Source organism: Varroa destructor, unplaced genomic scaffold, assembly GCF_002443255.2.
Source record: "Varroa destructor unplaced genomic scaffold, Vdes_3.0 BEIS01000005.1, whole genome shotgun sequence".
NCBI lineage: Eukaryota > Metazoa > Arthropoda > Arachnida > Mesostigmata > Varroidae > Varroa > Varroa destructor.
Window position 1 is genome coordinate 21874252 of NW_019211458.1, and position 20542 is coordinate 21894793.

The 20542-nt window shown below is 39.2% G+C and overlaps 1 protein-coding gene across 1 annotated transcript; it reads right to left on the minus strand.

Annotated features, from left to right (window-relative positions):
- Positions 1 to 225: 225 nt before the first annotated feature.
- LOC111250815 (uncharacterized) lies at positions 226 to 20191 on the minus strand. The gene is made up of 2 exons (XM_022806598.2): positions 18581 to 20191; positions 226 to 5756 (listed from the first exon to the last, which is right to left on the minus strand). The coding sequence occupies exons 1-2, from the start codon at positions 18711 to 18713 to the stop codon at positions 4654 to 4656; spliced, it is 1236 nt and encodes a 411-aa protein (XP_022662333.1). The 5' UTR covers positions 18714 to 20191; the 3' UTR covers positions 226 to 4653.
- Positions 20192 to 20542: the final 351 nt, after the last annotated feature.

Genomic DNA, 20542 nt, shown 5'->3' on the forward strand with positions numbered 1-20542 from the left:
TCTAAATCACAAGCGCTGAAATCCACGTTAATATGTTTGCTTGGATAGACAAAAATTATTCCTTTTGATTTTACCATGCTTGTTTTTACGATTTACATAAACTGTTCACTGTGACAATTTTTTATGGTCTTCGCATGAAATTTACTTAAATAACTATTATGCTACGGATAATAAGTAGCTCATATTTCTAATTTTATACTAGTATATTCAAACAGTAGAGTTGGGTTTGAGTACCAACAAAATACTTTATTCAAATTTGTTGTAGATGTATGTTGTAGATTATTTCTCCTCGTGTCTCGTTTTCATTTGCCGTTGACATTCTTTTTTCCCGTCAGGGATTCTTTTGTCTATTATTATCAACCGACATTTCTCGTTGTCTTCGTTCTGGTCTCCCAAAAGTGACCGTTATCCCCGTATAATTGTAGGCATTATGATCTAGTTGTCAAAATAACAGCAATAGCATTATCAGCCCGCCTGCTTTCCTTACTCTATAACACTAGCTATGATAAGATAATAATAGTACTAATAATTATAGTTCTTACTATCGCAATGATCATCACAAAGTATTTCTATATTTCTTAATGAGCTGCAAATTGTCGATAATCTTCTCGGTGGCTGACGGCAAGGGTGGAAAAATCAATCTTAGACGATAGGAAAAAACAAATAGCTTGGGACAAAGCATAACTTTTATACGTACGCAGTGCTATTCTCTTCCAGTTCTACTCTAATGAAATCAATTATAGTTTGTAAAGAGATGTTCATCGTTTGCTTTTCGATGCGCTGATGAGGTCTCATCAGTCCCGCCGCTGCTATAGGCAACGATTAAAAAGACAACCGTTGACGTTAACAACAAGGACCTGTCAAAAATCACGCCCTGTCGCACCGTTTCCAGGTCCAATTTATTTGCCGTCTTCCTGTTCATTTTCATTGTTTCGCTTCCCGTTTTACGTTTCGATACCGTTTCAAATCTACAGACCTTTTCTTTTTGCTATCAAAGCGACCAGCTATAGTCTAAAACTATATTCCCCTCTTTAGCGTAGAAGTTTTTGAGTGCGTGTGATAAATCCATGTTTTTTTTTTCATTTACGAGGTTGTCTTAACCGGGTCACCATCACATAGAATATCTTTCTATCTTAGCGTATCTACGTAGGCTAACACCAACTGTCTCGACTATGTATCTCATGGTAGACAAGGCTCTGCAAACCGGGGCACCGCAATCGGAAGAATATGACACTGGAAATTACGTACGAGAGTCAGATTGCAGGTTGTGAACGAGAATCAGAGGGCCGACTTGTTTATGAGTATGTATTTATAGTAAATAGGAGCGTTTTCAAATCTGAACGTTATTTGACGCAAGAGGCTTTACCGATTCTCTTGTCCTTCTTGCTACTTGTCATTTGAGGCGTTGTTTTTGCTATTACGTACGTTCGTGAATTTAAATCCAGACGTATCTTCACATATATCTGTGCAGTATAAGCATGTCACAGCATTTTACTTAGGAAGGCCGCTGTGTGCGGAGATCAACAGCAGCGTAACATCCGATGAAAACAGGAGTAGCAAAATCTTTCTGTTTCATCTGTCATATTAGGACTACAATAATAAGAACAGGCACTGCAGTGCCCATTCGTAAGCGTCATGTACTGTCAAACGGGTCACTGCAATCCAATTATTAATTGCAACTAAATGATAACTCATTTCTCTTACCAGTACAAAAACACAATGACAACTGTGCATCATATAAATACAAACGGAACAACAGATCAACAGCTACGGAAGGCTTATCATAAAAGAGCAGTGCTAAAATCCAGTTGTTTAATTATACCGTATATGAGATTAAAGGCCACTGAAATATCGCCCTTCGCAACGTCACATATAATAGGACTGGCGTTAGTGGTACAAGCTCGTTAAATTTGTTGGCGCACGTTCTTATCTTCATTAGATTTCTGCCTGAATTTCATTCTAGCATGTTTAAACTCTTGATATTTATTTATTTATTTATCTATGCATCTCATGGTCGACAAGGCAAAACGAACGCTACAATCCCCAATGCCGGTGTTAAAAACGATGGTCTTCAATATCCCACTCATGTGTGTATTCATCAAGGAAATAGACAAGACAGTGTAACAGCTGCTCCGCGCATGTTTCATAGAGAAGTAATAGAGTGATTTAAAAAAGAATAACAAACTATCTAATCAAACGCCTATTACGCTAGTCCCGGCAGAAACAACTGCAGGCAACCGATATGGTATCCTATTTTCGTTTTTATCACGGCTAGGTAACATAAAATTCGTAGTTCTTTGTTGTGCTTTAATAGATGAGGTTTCTTCTCTGCTCGCGGTATCAAATAGAACAAAAGCCGTCGTCGCCTGCCAGTTTTTAAGTTTCGTCGAAATTTTATGTCAGCAGCCAGGTTGCAGCTGGTGGAAGATAACAGCAAATGAGTCCTAAAGTTATGGGCCACTTATTCATTAAGCTGTACTTATCATCTAAATGTAAAAAAGGTACGTTTCCTGTTGTTATGAAGAATTGATCTATATACTTAAGAGCTGATACAATATGTGGATTACGTAAGCCTTATCTTTTTCCATCTATTGATAATTCTAAAATCTTTGCGAACAGTATTAACAGACGTTATGATAACAGTCTAGATTTAAATTCGAAACTAAACAAAGTTGTTTGTTTATCTACAATATGCCTTTCTTCATATGCTATACATAATGTTTTTGTATGGCAGAAAAGTCTGATCAAATTGATTGAATTTCTATCTTGTATTCGATATTTCAGAGTTGTGTGCATATTGATTAGGACGTATAGTAACATTTGAACTTTCCGCTCCCCAAAAGATATCACTCGCAGAAATTGCCATCAAAATTGTCACTGCTCATAACGAGTCGGTCGTTACCGTTTCTGGTTGTAGGGCTGAGCACCGAGTAACTAAAAAGCTGTGCCTGCCTGTGATCTTCACTCACATACTAATCCGCATACATATGTATGTATAATGGTAGATATATGATCACACACTGCTCAATAATACATATTGTTGTCGTCAACGTAATCGTCGATAGCAGTTACATAATGTAATCAAAGGCCTGCTTTCTGTCTGTGTCATAATTATATATACGTGAATCTATACGTAGTGGAACTTCTCTTCAGTTAACTTTCTTGCCACTGAACACGATTGTTGCCGCTGTAATATTATTAATAATAATTATACGTTCAGAGTAACAGTGCTCTAGAATCTTAGCGAAGTGGTGTTTTTTTTTTTTTTTTTTTTTTATTTTATAACGCTATCGATTTATTAGCTCTCAATGCCAAAATGACGGTGAAATTAGTTAGCAGACAAATTTCTCGACTGTATAATGGTAATTTTTTTCTAAATTCGGTTCAACGCATACAAGAAAATTTATAAAGAATTGTACTAGGAGCAAATAACACGGGATCTTAAGAAACAACCAAATGAAACTGCCGATGGGCAATAATTGATTCAAATCCATTAAGCTGAACAAAAAAAAACAGATAAGAAGACAAAACTCGGCACTTCTCAAGCCTGTGACTAACGGCAGCACGGAACCTAATCAACTTTTCATGTATACGCGGCTCGCTTTTGAATTAATCTGTTACACAAAAGCGCCCTGCGCAAGAGGGCCGAGGGGAGAGTGCCAATGGTACACTGGTAACACTTGATGGCGTAGGAACATAAGCAAATCGAAACGAAATGGGGCCATGAAAGACGCCTTGCGAATTCGACAGGTGTCATGGTCATACTGCCCAAGGCGCGTCACGACCATAAAGTATCTTGTCCAAAAATATTTCTCCCTTTAGGGATGAACATCCGTTCAGTTGTTCCGCCTATTGAATACTTACAGGCAATACTAAAATTATTTTTCTCTTCTATCGAAACTACATATGTCAGAGTCGGCGATGCTATTCCGGTTTTTCATGGCTCTAATAATATTTATTTACGGTTTTTTTCCGGGTCTGCCTTACCCCAAACGTGTTTAACGACTACTAAGATTGTTGTTTTTCGTTCCGTTGGTAGCTTCGTAAGGGTGTCTCAATGAAGTTTTAAGCGATACTCGTAAAATCGTTGATGGGCTCAACGAACTTTTCCACATTATTCAGTTGAACGGGATCTAGCAGTGCGGTGACAATCACGGCAAAGAATCAATGCCACCTCCATCATCATATGTAAGCGCTGTTGGGAGAATTCAAAATATCACCTTCCCCTAAAGCGTTCAATGCCTCCACGGCAAATCGACTAGAGCCTCATTCTGCCCTAGCTCATCCACTTGATCGCATCTGGTCTTCGTGGAGGCTTGTGCGGATTCGCTGTACGAACTATTTATCATTCCCGTATCCCTCCGTCTTCATTATGGTTCCACGTTTATTTAATAGCTTTGTTTTGTTTTACAAATAATTTCGTTTCTTCCTTTTCTTATACTGAACACTGAATTACATCCGCCCGTACCTGAACGGTACTTATTTTGCGGACGCATCCATATGATGTGTCACACGAAATCTTTATCATTATACGTTCGTTATGTTTGTCACTTCTCTATAGTCCTTTTTGTTGCTAGTATGAAATGTGTTCCCATTAAATAGCAATGACGATTATTCTTTTTTACGTGAAAGGGCACAAACGTAAACACAGGCTTATTCGCTCGTGTCGTTATGTTTTCCGGCTTTCGCAGCATTCTCCTTCCCATCCTCCTTTTTCTTGGATGATGCTGTTGCCGCGTTCGAAACAGCAGTAGCGGGTTGAGTCTCTTGGTTGGCGAGTACTGAATATTGTGGAGAATCGGTCTCACCCACGGCATCGCCCGCTTGAGCCTCATCTGCGGATATTGCGCGGATAATGGCACTGCCAACGCCGTCTTCAAACTCGCCTCCCGTGGCTGCTCTATGGTTACCAGCCGCAGGTGTTGCAGCGACTACCAGTGGGACCCCTGTCGCTTCTGGCAGAACGACCACTCGCAATGGCTGCGGTTGCAGTTGCGATTGAGACTGGGGTAACTGTTGCTGCGATGTTCCAGCGATGTCCTGATACGAAGGTGGGGGAGCAACCAGCTGATCGACGCCGGGCATCTGCACGGCTGTCGCGTATGGCGGAGGTGGAGCTGGATAGAAGGTATACGGATGTTTCTGCGTGGCCTCATAATCCGGTAGAAGTACGCTAGCCTCAGCGTTTGACCCGTGCGCTGGTCGTGGAACGGTCGGCGGCTGACTTACTATTGTCGCCGGTGGATTGCGTAGAAGCTCCTGACGAAGCCTTAAAAATTTGTAGCAAGACCACACCATATTGAGCAGGTACGCCCGTAGAATTACCGTCATCATGACATAGAAACCGCTCGAGGGATCCCCGGCGTGCGCCGGTACGTGACGTTCCGCAAAGCTTCCGACGAGTCGCAGCATCGCATTGGCGAAGTCAAAGCACATTATGACAAAGAAAGGCATCAGATATGATGGTTGACCCCAGATGGCCCCATACATGAGCATCATTGACGCGAAACCGAAAAACGTGCTTTGCAACAGCTCGTAGTAGAGGCCCTGCCGCGTAGTACGCATCGTAGCTGATAGCTGCTTAAGAGTAGTCTGATGGACGTCGATGCGAGTCTGGTCCAAATCGATGGTCTCGACAAGAGTCTCCTTCGAAGCGTTACCATCATTCAACAATTCGGGATTCAATAGGGCGGTAGCAATCACAGCGACGATGGCCATCTGCATCATCACGTGCAGAAGGCCCAGTGCGATTGTGCCTATTCAGAGAAAGGAACCAGAAAATAAAATTAAATTAGATACAAAATCGAAGATACAGCAAATGCCATCGACATGTATTCACTGATATAGATAGAGTGACACAATGACGAGAAGCTATTTCATGACACTCCTGAATTTCAAGCTCGATTATTCCCTTACATTGCAACGTCAATATACACAGATTGTTGCATTCCAATCGAGTATTTGTGCGTAATAGTTCAGGTTAAGCTATATTTAATATCTATGCCATATTACTAGTATTATCACCTTTATAATTGTTGGGTTCCATAGAATAACAACGTGTCAATCAGTGAAGTAAATTTAAAGTGATTTATATGCGTAGAAGTAGCGGGCGTCCAATCGGCCACATGTACTATGTAGTTCTAGTACCATGAACACCGTAACTGCATTGAAAGGAAAACCATGACAGTTTATTGTATATCGTGTTTTACCTAAAATCTGCATTCATGTTTTTAATTTAAATAACTTAAATTTGCTCCTGCGGCTATAATGGACGTACTTCAAGGAAGTATTACTCGCACGCATTTAAAACCAATACCACCTTGAGTTAACTTTCCTTCACCTAAACGAACCCCTCACTTTAGCACTAATTACAGGCACTCATATAGTTGCATGACGTTTGCCCCTTTTTATAGCTTCTCCACACGGACCTAAAACAATTCAGTTCAAACTAATCCAATACGCTGTTGAACCTAGCTGTGTTAGTCTTTAGTGGCGTCAGGCTTAGGACACGTCTTTGAAAAACCAATCGTCGTCAGTAATATGTTTTCGTCAGAAATTTTAACATTTGTACGTTTTCAAACTCAAATGTCTAAGCTTTACTGAATAGCTATAGTAGAGCATGTTTGTATGCGCGCCACAGTGAACGAGATTTATCAATGCACTGTGCTTGGGATAGCCAGCAGATCATAATCTGACTCCCATTTGATTTTCATGTCTTCTTGTCGCATATTTCTTTATCTGAATTTTTATGAGAAATTTTTTGAGAGCCTCAAGCCATCAAAGTTAGTATGAAGCGAACACATCTCCTGTGCTGTCTGCAGAACGTAGATGTATTGCCGAAACAATGCCCCACTACTACACTCCGAATGTCAAATTCCAAATAATCGATCAGAGCGTTTGCATACTGTAGTAGTGGAGACCCACTTATGCTTCCAGTAATCGATAATGCGCTTAATAGTATTATTCTCTTCCTTTAATTATAAAGTGTCCAGCGTGACTTCATTACCAACAAGCCGTGACGCGGCAGACGGTAATATTTCGACGTGCGAATCTCTAGATTTCATCTTGAGTAACGTGTGATGTTTTCCGTTTGTTTAAAACGAGCGCGTAATGGATTGAAGCGACGTGTAAAACATGGACGTTCACTAGATCCAACCCCTTATTTGCCACGTCTCGCGTTTAGGCGTTTATTTACAATTATATGGTTTAAAGAAAATTAAAAAAAAAACGCGAGGTAAACGAAAAAATGGTCTCCACACTTCCACTTTTCGTTGCAGAGATTCCATGGCGGTTTTATCTCTATTTCCAGCTGAATATAATGCCGAATACCCGGCAATTGCAAGCAGTTCAAACATTATATTTTCCCGCGCTTCAATTGAAATTGTAGAGTATTAACACAGCAATCATTCTGCATCTCAATACAACAAACATTGCAAATAAAATTGAGACTGGCTGACAGCTGGCAAATGATCTATCGTCTTCATTATTGTCATACCATTGTGTGTAAGATAAACATTTTTCGGCGTACTTATTTAAATATAAACATTAGTTTGGCGTTTGTACATCTGTTTACAACCAGCCATATTTTAAAGTCATTGCCATGGAAAACTCCCAATAAACTAGCGTTTGGTGGATTTCTTATAATATATCCGTACTGCTAAATTTAGGTTCGTCAACTGTTTAACCCAAAACGGCCCCAAAACGGATATATACTGCGCTGATTTTTTGTGGGTCGCAGAGTTCTTTCCTGGGAAGTGTCGATTGGGCAAAAGTTTGCGCCTTCGTCTACAAAGAACGGCATTACGATATCGTCTAAGTTAGATTATGGTTACTGCGATAAGATCACTACTAATTTGCAACCAGTTTGCGCTTTCTGTTACCCCAGGTGAACAAATTATATCAGGTAAACCAATTACCGGTCAAATGGATGCGAGGCGATGCTCGCAAACCATTATATTTTCCTGATACTACTAAGACTTTACGTCCGTCAATTTTTAGGTCGTCGAGCGCAAATCGGCCGTTTAAAGAGATCAAATTAGGCCGATTTCTTATCGGAAATGTTCTGTCCTGTAAAGGCATGAATCTTAGATGGAGCCGGTTGAATCAATACTTCTTAACCGGGGGAGTTTGGCTTTTCCATATGCGTAATAAAGTTGGGCCAAATTGGTCGTTTTTTTTTCTTACGATTTATTTGACATTCGTTGAAAATAAAAATAATACATTTATATTAGGAAGTTCTTTGTCTTCTCAAGTTTTACAGAATTTATGTACAATTGAATTTAAAAAATTTTTGATTGTTCGTGTTTTCTACATTTAAGGGTAAATCGGTGATTTTTGCTTCAGTAGTTCATAACTGATAAAATGTAAAATTTCACTTTGTTTTTCCCAATTCTGCGAATACTTTTTTGGGACTCAGCTTCTTTCACCCGTAATGCTTGTTTAGTCACTTTGTGAAATCAATAATCAGATCTCTTACACGCTCGTAAGAAAATTATTGGGCCTGAAATAGACTATAAAGTTTTCTCGAGAACTTTTTTTGGATGTTTACCTAATAACAATAAATTTATGTAAAAGGGATCATTCTTGCTCTATGTTGAAAAGAGATTTTCTGTTAATAATCGATAGACCTCAACAAGCTGAGCACACACGATACATGTCCATATATATAAAACTGATATTTGAACTTTAAAAGACTGAAAAAGGCAGTCGGATGAAAATTTGTCTCGTCGCCAGTGAGATAAATGTAAAATAAAGAAATGATAATTTTGGGGTTTTTCAAGCGGCTTTCTGCGTATCAATTGAGTGACTGATATACAGAAACACTTTCGTGATGACAAATTTTTTTATATTGCTTGACAAATTTTATGAAAGACATACCAGAAACATTGAACATTTCTACGTTATCACTTTGTTAATGCTAAATCTTCACACTGGTCGATAGATCTCGACCAGTCGAGTAGTAACACAATACGTCTTCTTTTAGCTGAAGTAAACATTTGGTTTGGGTGAAAAAAACCCAAAAGCGAATACGACGGTTCTTTTTTTTTGAGGATATGATGCTGGAACATTTTTTTTTTACAGGTGAGCTTATTTAGGAGGGGGGATGTTGACGGAAGTTTAAGCTTTTTTTGATGACGTTCCAGGATTAGAGTTAATACATCAATCGAAACGAATAGAATCATCATTCAATGTCTATTACATTTTTGTTTGTTTTAATACGCGCAACCAGTTATTATAAGTAGGAGAAAGCTAAAAAGCGCTGTAACGTCTTTTGTAACGTCTCGGAAATGGGATCAATATGCCAAATGAAATATGTCAGTTAAATGTATATAAATATTCAATAGAATATGCACTACTTATAAGAAAAAAAATTCAGTGTCGTCCTGGGAACATAGCCAGCCTTAATTTAATTTATTATGCGTAAATACCCCTTATTTTTCTATTCAGGAAAACCTCACTCAATAATGACGCTTCGTAAATAGGGTTAATAGGTTAGCCAACTCGCTTCGTCTATTAGCCGCAATGTCTATTAAACGTCAACTGAAGACCACATTCGCCCCTTAGAAGTCGGCCGACAGCGTCCCCTATTCGTGTACATTGCGACAACGAAGTCAGTCTGCCAACGCTAGAAAACCTTCAGTCACATTACATGTATAAAAAGCCAACATGTCACAAACTAGATAAATTTAAAGTTGTTAAGTCTCCTGGCGAATACACTAAAACATACTGATAAAATAACTATAGAAAAATAACTGGTTAAGTGGGGCAGGGTATTTATAGCAAGATTACTATTAATGTATACTTGATCTATAGTTTTCGTTAACCTGAAGAGCGCATAAAATAAATTAATTCACGATGAAACAGGCATAAGGCTAAGCCCGCGGCTTTGTTTAGCCTATGCGTTCAATTATCTATTATTTACACTACCAGAAATCTTAAAAAGCAGGTTTATCAGACATAATTTGACATTTTCGAATGGACGGAGTAGGCTGATTTTTTGGACCGCTTGACATGTCTCATGGATAGGTCCGCGTGGAAGATGAAGTTAATTGGTCAAACACCTTTGCCCGATGGGAAAAGTTCACTCATCCCATTAAGCTAAATGTTAATTTGGTTACTAGTAAATTGACGACAATAACTTCCTTGTCATTTTGAAAATTAAACAACGCCGACCACCGCTTACAAGCACCAAAGAAGCCATCAGCATCGTTCGTTCCGATATATCATTTGATGTACAAATGTATGCGTGAAAACTCTGTTGTGTGAACCAGCGTACTTAACTCATAGACAACTGTGTTTAAACTGTATTGTGGAAAAGCCTATCAGGTTTTAGCTGGCCGTGCTTCAACATCACGTGCATTATAGTCAGCCCTCAAAAATGAATCCTTAGTCTAACAAATGGACGGACGTAGTCAACGAACATCACGTTGACAACTGTTGACGATTAACGACTTTTGTGTTTACCAAAAACATTTCAATTCGTAAATTAAGCCCTCTTTACTTTTCTCACTCGTCAAGACGTGTTCTGTCTAGAGATAACGGCACTTCGACAACACACCCATTGCCCACTGCGCAATCCTATCAACGCCTAGTGATAACTTGCTTCACTGGTATCAATCGTTAGAATTTTAATCGAAAGTAATTTTAGTAATACGCAATGCCATGCTTACCGTAGTGCCACTACAATTGCCACAGTTAGGCCAGAGACCTATATCGTTGCTATAGTGTTGCGCATTTGCTTACTGGTAGCCTACGCAGTAGCGCAGAAATAATAGTTCTTTGCGGTAGTGAAAGAACTTTTACCTCCCCCCCCCCCCCCCGGTTACTACTGACGGTAATCATAGTAACGTCAATAGGAGCGACTGGACTGGAGGTGTAAACAAAGCAGCAGCTGGTAAGCGACTCATTTCGACAGACTCATTCACCTTTTGACGTTTTCTTTGTTAAATGTCTGTCAAGCCAACTCAGAGATAAACGTCCACTCCGATCCACCGTTATCACCGCATCGAATTGCTCCGCTGACGAATTTATAGCAGCAGAGCGTAAATGGCTCCAACAAATGCACAATTAGGTCGTATATAGCTTGAAATATGCGCGCATTGACTGTTAGCTGACATATCGAAACAACAGAGAATGGTCGAGAAAGCAATTATAATGAGTAAAGGCATTTATGCTAGGCATTGATAAGTTCTATGACGAGTTTGGTGGTGACAATCTAATATTTTATGATTGTAGTGTAACTTTTTTAATTTTTTTAAAGTACAAAGATACGTTCGAAGCTTTGCTCTTTTTTCCGGAAGTTAATTTCTAGCTGTTTTAAAGAAGCAGGTTACGAAGTGCGTCAGTGTCACAAAAACGCTGACTAAATCGAGATTTTTTGTTTAAATAGGAGTGATTCATTATGAATCACTCCTATTTAAAGAAAAGATTAGTTAAAAAAAAGGTTAGCTTTAGCATAAAAGTCGGGAAGTCGTTTTACATTAGGCATACTTCAATCAGAAAACAAGACCTAACAATATAGATTTATCAGAAGGTTAATTGAAAGATGTGGATATATATTTCTATAAAAGTCGGGCTTTAATTATTTATGTTTATGTTTTATAGTAAGCCGTTACTTCAAGTCAAAATAATCATCAGCAATGGCTGTGCCTCTAATTAACCAGCTATAAATGGTCAAAGCATAAATATTTTATAGAATAAAGAACATATGCTACGACAAACTGCCGTCTTGCATGGCAATAAGAATGATAGTTTCCATACAATTCTCTTTGATCGTTACATGAACGTATATACTAAAGAAACTAATATTTATTATGGATAAACTCACGAATTCTACTAAGACCATAGATTGGCAGGAAGTCTGAAGGTACGACCCTTTCGATGCAAATCCTATTTAGAAAGTGACACTGACATAATTCATCCTTTTGAAGGCTCCGCATATGTTCTGATATAACCTGTTCTATTCTCAACTAATGAACTAAATTATCCTTCTTATACAAGGCTCTGTAAAGAATATTTTTATTGTATGCTCGTATAGCTATCAACTAACGAAGTTGTCGTCACAGCGGAAAAAACTAAACTACATGAACAGTTAACTCAAGTAACATTCATTTTTATCAATAAGAAAAAACACTATGCTCTAATTCAAATTAAACGTTTAACAACCTTCGTACAATAAATGCATTTAACTGGCTTTCTTAGTGCTCCTTGCATTCTCCATGTAAATATAAAATTTGCCTTTGGTACTAGCTGTTTCAGTTCAGGCAGTTCGTTTATAAGATTATTAAGGCACAGAAATTAAAATACCCAGACACAACGTTTGATCTTAAACTTTCGCATCTAAATGCGGTACGTTATGAGAAAGCCATTCCGAATTCTGTTAGTCGACGCGCAACTATTATATTTCATTGCAAATACTTATGAGGCTCATGGCAAAAACTCGTTAGGCATTTTGCCGCATATATTACATTACTTATATTTGCACTCTTTTTGAAATCAGCACACAAACCACAACTCTTGGACGCAATCGCTGCTTTTTTTTTTATTAGAATATCGTTAACTTCATACGCTGGCATATGTCACAGTCAAGGTCGTCGTGGCGAAACAATTACCCGTTTAAATTTGAAATCCGCACACATTGTATCTCCTTATCACCCAGACAGATCGTTTGGGAGCAAGTGTATTAATTTTAGGACAGACTGGACAAACTGTTTATATTCAAGGCAAGTATTAAAAGTAATTTTTTCTCTTGATTATATACTAAATGAAATAAAATAAATTAAGGCAATTGAAATGCCATATTTTGAGAGCCCTCACAGGACTTATACAGGCCAAACGTTGCCTAGATTTAAGAGGTACATCGAAACAAGTACAAACTGACACTGGCAGTAATAGCCAAATAGAGAGAGTGTGTTAACAGCAAAAAGAGAAGGTAACGCCAAAAAGCACGCAGCGATTCTATAGTCAACTGTTTTATAAACCTTTAGTAGCTTTTTTCATGATCAGCGAATCAGCTACAATTGGTTTATGGTTATTCAAGTGCAGTTCGCTAAAATATAACACAAGATAAAAAAATTAACAAAATTTCTATTTTTGTAGACGATAGTATGCACATAATTACCTATGTATGTACATCTGCGAAAAACCTTTAAAAATCGTACGCTCGTCGAAATTAGATAGTTAACCTATGGAAGCGTACTGTCGTCGCCAGTTAGGCTACATTATTGCTCATGAGGCACTCTGGATGCCGTAACGTAACACGAAAGCAAAGCGACTCCATCGATGTTACAAACGTTTGGTCCAATTTAACTCACTTGTAGCTTGCGGCATGTAGCTTCAAAACGCAATAAATATATATTAGGAACAAAATTCATAACATATATTAAGGAATTATACAGTTCACGGTTCCGCTTTGAATATGTGATGATTATGGAGCGAAGCAAGTGAAAACTCCGTTGAAAGCATACGCTTCTCAAATGTTTTGTTCGTTAACCCTAAACGTATTGAATATTTGGTAAGTAAAGAGTGAAACGCTATTTGTTTCGAATACTGGAATACCATTCAACAGCCAGTTCCCCGCCTAGCCATTAGGTGGAGACGGTTTCCAAGTTTTGGCTTGATATTTAACAGTTTCACGACGACTGCTCCATTTTATCTCAAAAAAAAAGCGGAAGATAGTAAAACTACCGTATTTTGCTCATTATTTTTCTCTAACGTAAAAGTACATATTGTATGTATTTATGAAATAATCTGCAACCGCTTGCCAGATTCTTACAATTACTAGTAATCTCCACATTATTTTACTGGATCCCACTACGTAGTAAGTCACTGTAGATTATACTTACATTTATTATTATTCTATAGTCAGAGAGTTGCATTTCAAAGCTCACCCATTTCGATTTTGACTCGTCGGAAAATAAACAGCAAAACTATTGGCATAGCTATTCAGTTACTTCCAAACATCCAACCAAGGACTACAATTTTAATACTACGTTTCCCATTCATCAAGTTTTGTAACTCCTGCTTGCCTAATTTGGGTGGTATAGTTACCACCGTAAAGACAAGAATGTCAACGTACGCTGAGATATGGTGTACTTCATAATATTAAGAATCCGTCCCCGTGATTCCTTAGTGACTGACGTGTTTGCATGCCACACGAACTACACGTGGTGGCCTGGGTTCAAATCCGGCTGTAAACATATTTCGCTGCCTGTTGCGAACCAGTCGTTTGACTGAATGCTTAACAGTGATGCCGGACGCAGAACGCAAAACATTCAGGTATATGCAGCTGCGCCTTATCAACTTTGCTATGTTTACAGGAAAACTGTAGATTTAATGAAAATTAACACTCAGCATTGTATAAACGACCTAGGAAAACGAGTGGCGTGATAAATAAGTACCGTGGTGGCACGAAATTTACACAACCAACGACATGGGCAAGTTGTTTAAGAATAGGCCCCTTTTTGCGTGTGACTTCGCTTCTATTGCGGTATAACATAGTCACTTGCAGGTTAACTGTACACCGTCACCTCTAAATGCCTGTTAAAACCCGCCATCTCTGAAAACGTTTCACAAAAGTGTGAGTAATTTTAACCAACATGTAAAATTTTGGACATCGTTGGATGACGGCTCTGGTGTCGATACTAGTGAAGGTCTTTAGTGCCATGCTATTTTACGATGGTTGAAACAGAAATTTCACTTATTCCATGCCCCTATCTTTTTCTGTCTGTCCATTCGTTCCTTGAACACTATGTACTACTTCACTACGAAGCGTTTCGCTACTTTATATATATACGAAGTCACGAACACAATAACGCCGATCTTTCTTGCGCACTTATATCCAAGCTGTTCTAAGACGGAACCCAATATCTATAGTGAACGGTTTGCCATTAATCTACCTACATGCAATTGAGAAGCATGCGACCAGGCGCTGCAGCCTAAAATGACGGCGCCGAATTTAGCCGTCGAACAGGAAACTGGAACTAGGGATGCAATATGCAAATCGATCCGTTGTACTAAGAAAGAGGTGAAAAATACACATATATAACATCAAATCATCGACCATGAAGAGGCGTTAGTCAAGATGATACGGCCCAAGTTATCGTCGTACCGGTACCAATATTACGAGCCACCAATTAGACAGGCCTCTTTTGTAATAAAATTATAATTATTACAATAAAATAAATAAAACCGGAAATTCTGAAGATGCGAAATATAATGACGGTTACCCTATTTACACGACGGTAAAAATCTAGGTATAGCCTTATATGCAATACTGACTCTCGTCGAAATGCTGATCAGTTGTAACTGCATGAGAGTTAAAGAACAACGATTCTCATCGGGATTATCCAAATCCAAATGTCTGTCTTAAGAAGCGACGCGAGGTGGAATGGCAAAAAGAAATGCCGGTTTCAAAGCCACAAGTGGTTTTACAGAGCTTTAAATCTTACACCTACTCTGTAGTTAGACAAAAACATTTTACTTTTTAAAGAAAAATATGTGTGGGCCTTGTGCATCGGGTACGCATTAATAAATGAACGAAGTGTTTTTTAACCGAGACGGATAGATTACAGAAGTTGCCACTCAGGCCAAATGCAACTGATGTCCATCCCATGATCTATTGCCAATGGTCTCTAACATCTAAACGCCGCAGTGCTGTAATTCTATTACATATGAGCTATCTTATTACGTAAAGATGAACAATATATAGCGGACATTTATATAAACATAAGCGCTGTACCGAAACAGCGCATGGTCGTTTACTTTTCATCGATATAATAAGTGGTAAATCTAAGTATGAAAGGTTTAGGGAGCAATGGCTTTGGTGACAAAATGCTAAAGTAATATGGCAGATGAATACGAGGCTGGTCAGACTATCCAATAAGTGTTCCGGCTCGCGGCTAGCTACCTTCAGAGCAACGCGTCGTGGAGAATTCATAACAAACGATGAATATATCGGCCAAGCCGTCTTTCATCTTTCTGTTGAAAGTTGCGCAGATGACACTTATCGAGATCAACCATACTCCATATATTATAGTAAGCCCAAGAAAAAACGTCCACTCGCATGTCTGCTCGATTCGAGCGCAGATGTCCAAGGACTTGGGACTCAGTAAATGAACACGTTTCGATGAGTTGGTCTAGTCAAAATAAGACTTCGATACTGCTCGACTAATGCTCATTTGATTGCATAGGATGATAAGAGTTAGCGTGCCAAAAACCGATTATGTTTTGTAGACTGCCAAAAGAATGCTTACGCATAAGAATCACGCTATTCTGTTTAACGTAGCTAGCACATGCATGACATACATGCCCTGCTTAAAATTTATATATTGTCTAACAAATCACGTTGTGGCATGACGTCGTAAAAGAACTGCAACTTCACAATCGCTTAGCAAATTTGAACGTGTTACAAGTAAGATCTATGACGAAACCGTGCTTTCACTGTGGACAAAGCATTTAATACAACAAGTGTTGTTGGGAAACTATAGGTAAAGCTAATCCATCGGAAACCTCTATACTGGAAAGTGATCCAATATCAGTGTTGTCAGCAAGGTGTATGCTTTTGGAATAGCTTAGTGGGTACCGTATTTACCTGTTAACTTTGGAAACACGTCGTGTCTACGTTCGAACCGAGCATAGACAAACTTTATTTCGTACTGGGAGCTACCCTAACACAGGTACCAGACGCAAAACTTGAAATAGAGAATAGTGAGCATTACTGCTCCAATGTATTCCAGGATCTGGATGAACTAAATATGGCAACAGGTAACGTTGGGCTGTCCTAACAAAAGCTAGCAAGCTTGTTTTCCTATAAAGCAAACCCTTATATAAGCTCATTATTTAGATAACATATAAAGCCTTATGAATATGATGACGTAGATGTGTAAAGCGTGTACTAACGTATGTCTTTTAAATGGCGTACAATAAATTGATTAATATAGCTTTTCGAAGCGTTTCTAATTGAACGAATTACGTAGAGCTTCATCACCCATTAAACACAGAACATTCATGAAACGCATGGCATAACGCCAACCGCACACTAATGTATGTATTTCCAAGGCGTTCCGCCTTGTCAGGACACAGATAAACGCTAAGATTTGCGCTTGGGAAGCACCCAATCAACAAACGCAAATATCGATCGTTCATAGAATAGATCAATTTTGATGCTTTTTAACTCAAGATTTGTCATAGATTAATCGAATGCAAGGACTATTTTATTTGTATATCATGTAGTTTACCTCACTAGTTGCATATTATATGCAAATATTTGCATTTATATTCGATCTCAACTTATGTATGAACTGAGACGATTGCTTTTCTCAGATTTAGTAGCTAACAAAATTTTATATATAAAAGCTAATCACATTCAATTTTTACAAAAAAGAACATTTTTTCGCCGTTTCACTTATGCCTGCGTAAGATAATAAATATAGAGAAGTGACTAATGAGTTAATAAAATGACTTCAAACGTATCAAACAGAACAGCGTTAGCTTAGTATCCAAATATTTTTAATTATTATTATTAGTTTTAATCAAACGTACATCCGAGACCCTACTATTCCGATTCCGACTGAAGACGTAAGATACTGAAACTTAATTTCTCAAACTAAAAATGTTACCTTCGCAGGATTATCTCGTCAAAACATCTACCCATAAACTAATTTTAGCGATAAAGTTGATTAGTAGAAGCGTATTATTCCACACCCAACCGTCACCCGCCCGTTCGATACGTAGTCTTGCTAGTTGAATGGTTCTTGTATATCATCAGACCACTGCAACGTCCCATAAAAACGTATTGCATCAATCGGCCAATATGACGAGGAACTAATGCGCACAATGTTACGGCTGCTTGAAAAGCCTGTGCCCATATCATACAACAGACTTCACATAGACGCTATCAGCCATGATGGCATTATGGTATTGCGATGCCACGGTTCCACTGCAGTTTTTCGTCAAATTAGAAAGCGCGCGAATTGCTTCATAGCCCCACGATATATATTAGACAGATTAGCTTAGCTGTGTCGTTCGTAAAAGAATTTACATGACTAACTTATAAATCTAACGAACTCTCATGGTAGCCACACATCCCATATATATATATAGTTTTATTTACTGTCTTTTATTCCTTCTAGATACTTATGCGTACAGTTATGCGTCAACTAAGCCTCTTACTAGTCCAACGCTTTCAGAGGAGCTAGACTCAGGCTGGTACAGGCAGTGACAAAAATCAAGCCATGTCTCGCATTTTTCTTGCCGACCCTTCATTAGCAGACCGTTGCTTCATTTCTCTTCGTTGTTGTCAAGGCCTCGATTCGGATAAATGTTTCGTATCTAATAGTACTTCTGACCGGCTCTATTAAGCTTAGCTTTAACCGAATAACATAGATGCAGCGCAAAGTGCCGGCGTCGAAAAGTTATAGCGTCGCTGTCTATAATAACATCCAGGGTGTAACGGTAGCCCATAAAAGGCTCGAAGATTTTTTCAGAAGTTAACTTATACACATATCATTGTTAATTTTAACATTTGTCTATTCGCTTATCTATCTATCGTTCTATTTCGATATTATACTTCTTTACGTACCAGTACGGACGTGCAGACAGCAAAAGCACTGAAAATCTCTGCTGTGAAGCAGCTCATGATGGGTCTTGACTCGGGAGTTCCTTGGCGTTTCCATTCTATCATGGGTCGATATTTCACACGACAAGATGCACATACAGACCTTCCCCTATGTGGTTTAGGTTTGGTGGGTCTATTCAGTAACGCTATTATACGGCAACGTCGTTGTTGTCTTCGTTCACCACTGACGTTTGTTAAGACGAGGTACGATTGAGGTATTAGCAAACGTTCTTCAGAACCCTTGAATGCTGGGTTGTTAACAACAGCGCACCGTGAACCTCCTGAATAAACACATCGACTATAGGCTTGGCAACATAATCATATTGTTTATTATCGCCCACAATGCATAACGACCGCCAACGACACACAAAAATATTCACAGCGGATCTGCGCTAGGTTCTATAGAATCCGCCTTGTAGTTTGCTATACACGCTGTCTCTACATAGGTATGCTAGAAGACTCACAAGCTACTCTACGGGACGAAGTAGAAGGCAACCGACGCGACGCATATACACCCTTGTCATATACATCAGATAGAGGTGTACGTACGTTTGCGCAATCCGTAATCACCGTCGTTAGGGAGGCAGGACGCAAAAACGCGCTCAAGAAGCAACGACTGTCTCCTTGCCTGTCCGCGTTTGGTTTCTAACCGACTATAGAAGCCTCTCCTCGTGCTCTTTACTGCTGCCGACGTTGCTAACACATCCCTTCCGTCTGGTCTTAGCGCAGTAGCAGCAGCGGTCACCGTTTTCACGAACACCGTCAGTCGCCTGTTTGCTGATCGACAACCGTTCACGACAAAAACATAAAATGCCAGTTACAGATCCTCACTACTTTACTAGTGTCTCACCATTCTAGCACGGTAGCGACGAACTTCCTCGTTCACCGTCGTTATTCTATACTCGATCAAAGGCTGCTGGCCTTCTTGTCCTGCGGGCAATGTTAAGTTGTCTGACGGTTGTTAGCCACCGCTGTTCGTCACTGAATGGTTCCACAGCACCTTCGCGGCCTTCACTAACGCTTCACCGATGACTTAATATTGTTCTATTGTGATAGTAGTAGTAGTTAGTTATCGTATAACGACCTTATATTGCTACAACTGCAAGTTATAGCGTAGCTGTAAATGTTGTTCCAAATAAACACCAGCTGCAGCTTCCGCACGACCCGTCGTTGTTGCGGACGATTAAGTTGCTGCTACTGATGCTTCGAATAACACCTACTTCTTCGTACTTTCGACAAGCAGAAAGACACACAAAGCTACAACGCAATGCGTTTGGGGCAGCTTCGTACTGCAACCAAGTTAGACTCTAACCACTCGCTCGTACGCTCACTGTCACGGATGGTGTTCGCCTACGATCACCCACTATCGACGAAAAAAGACAGAGAGAATTGTCATGTAGTGGTAGCATTAACATAACACGACATAAGAACGCCTTAGCTATGCATTCCTGCTGTTGCTGGCATTGGAGGAGCCACAGATCTACGTCATACAATTGTTTGCTAGTTTCTTTAAGACAACACACATTTATGGCTCTTTCAGCAATGTTAAAACTAATTACCGTGATGGTGGTAAATGGTAACGATGATTTTTGCTGGCCTGCACGGACTGGGCGGTATAAAGTAACGGACGTGGTGCGGTTTTACCGGGTCGTAGGTGGACTGACAGGGTACTTGTGTAAGTTAATGGTTAAAGCCGGGTCAATTAAACAGCATATTTTAGCAAATGACAGGAAGAATAAAAACGTGCAGTTAAGATAGGTTCATGCAACCGACAGAATTAAATAGATAGCGCGCTTTATGAGAGTCCGGTGTGAACATTGAGCAGGGGTGCGATATTTCTTGGTTTCCTGCCGCATAGACAAAATACAGCTTAGCTCAATGCAGAAGCGCGGATCCTCCATAAATGCGTTCATAGTGACGGGTAAA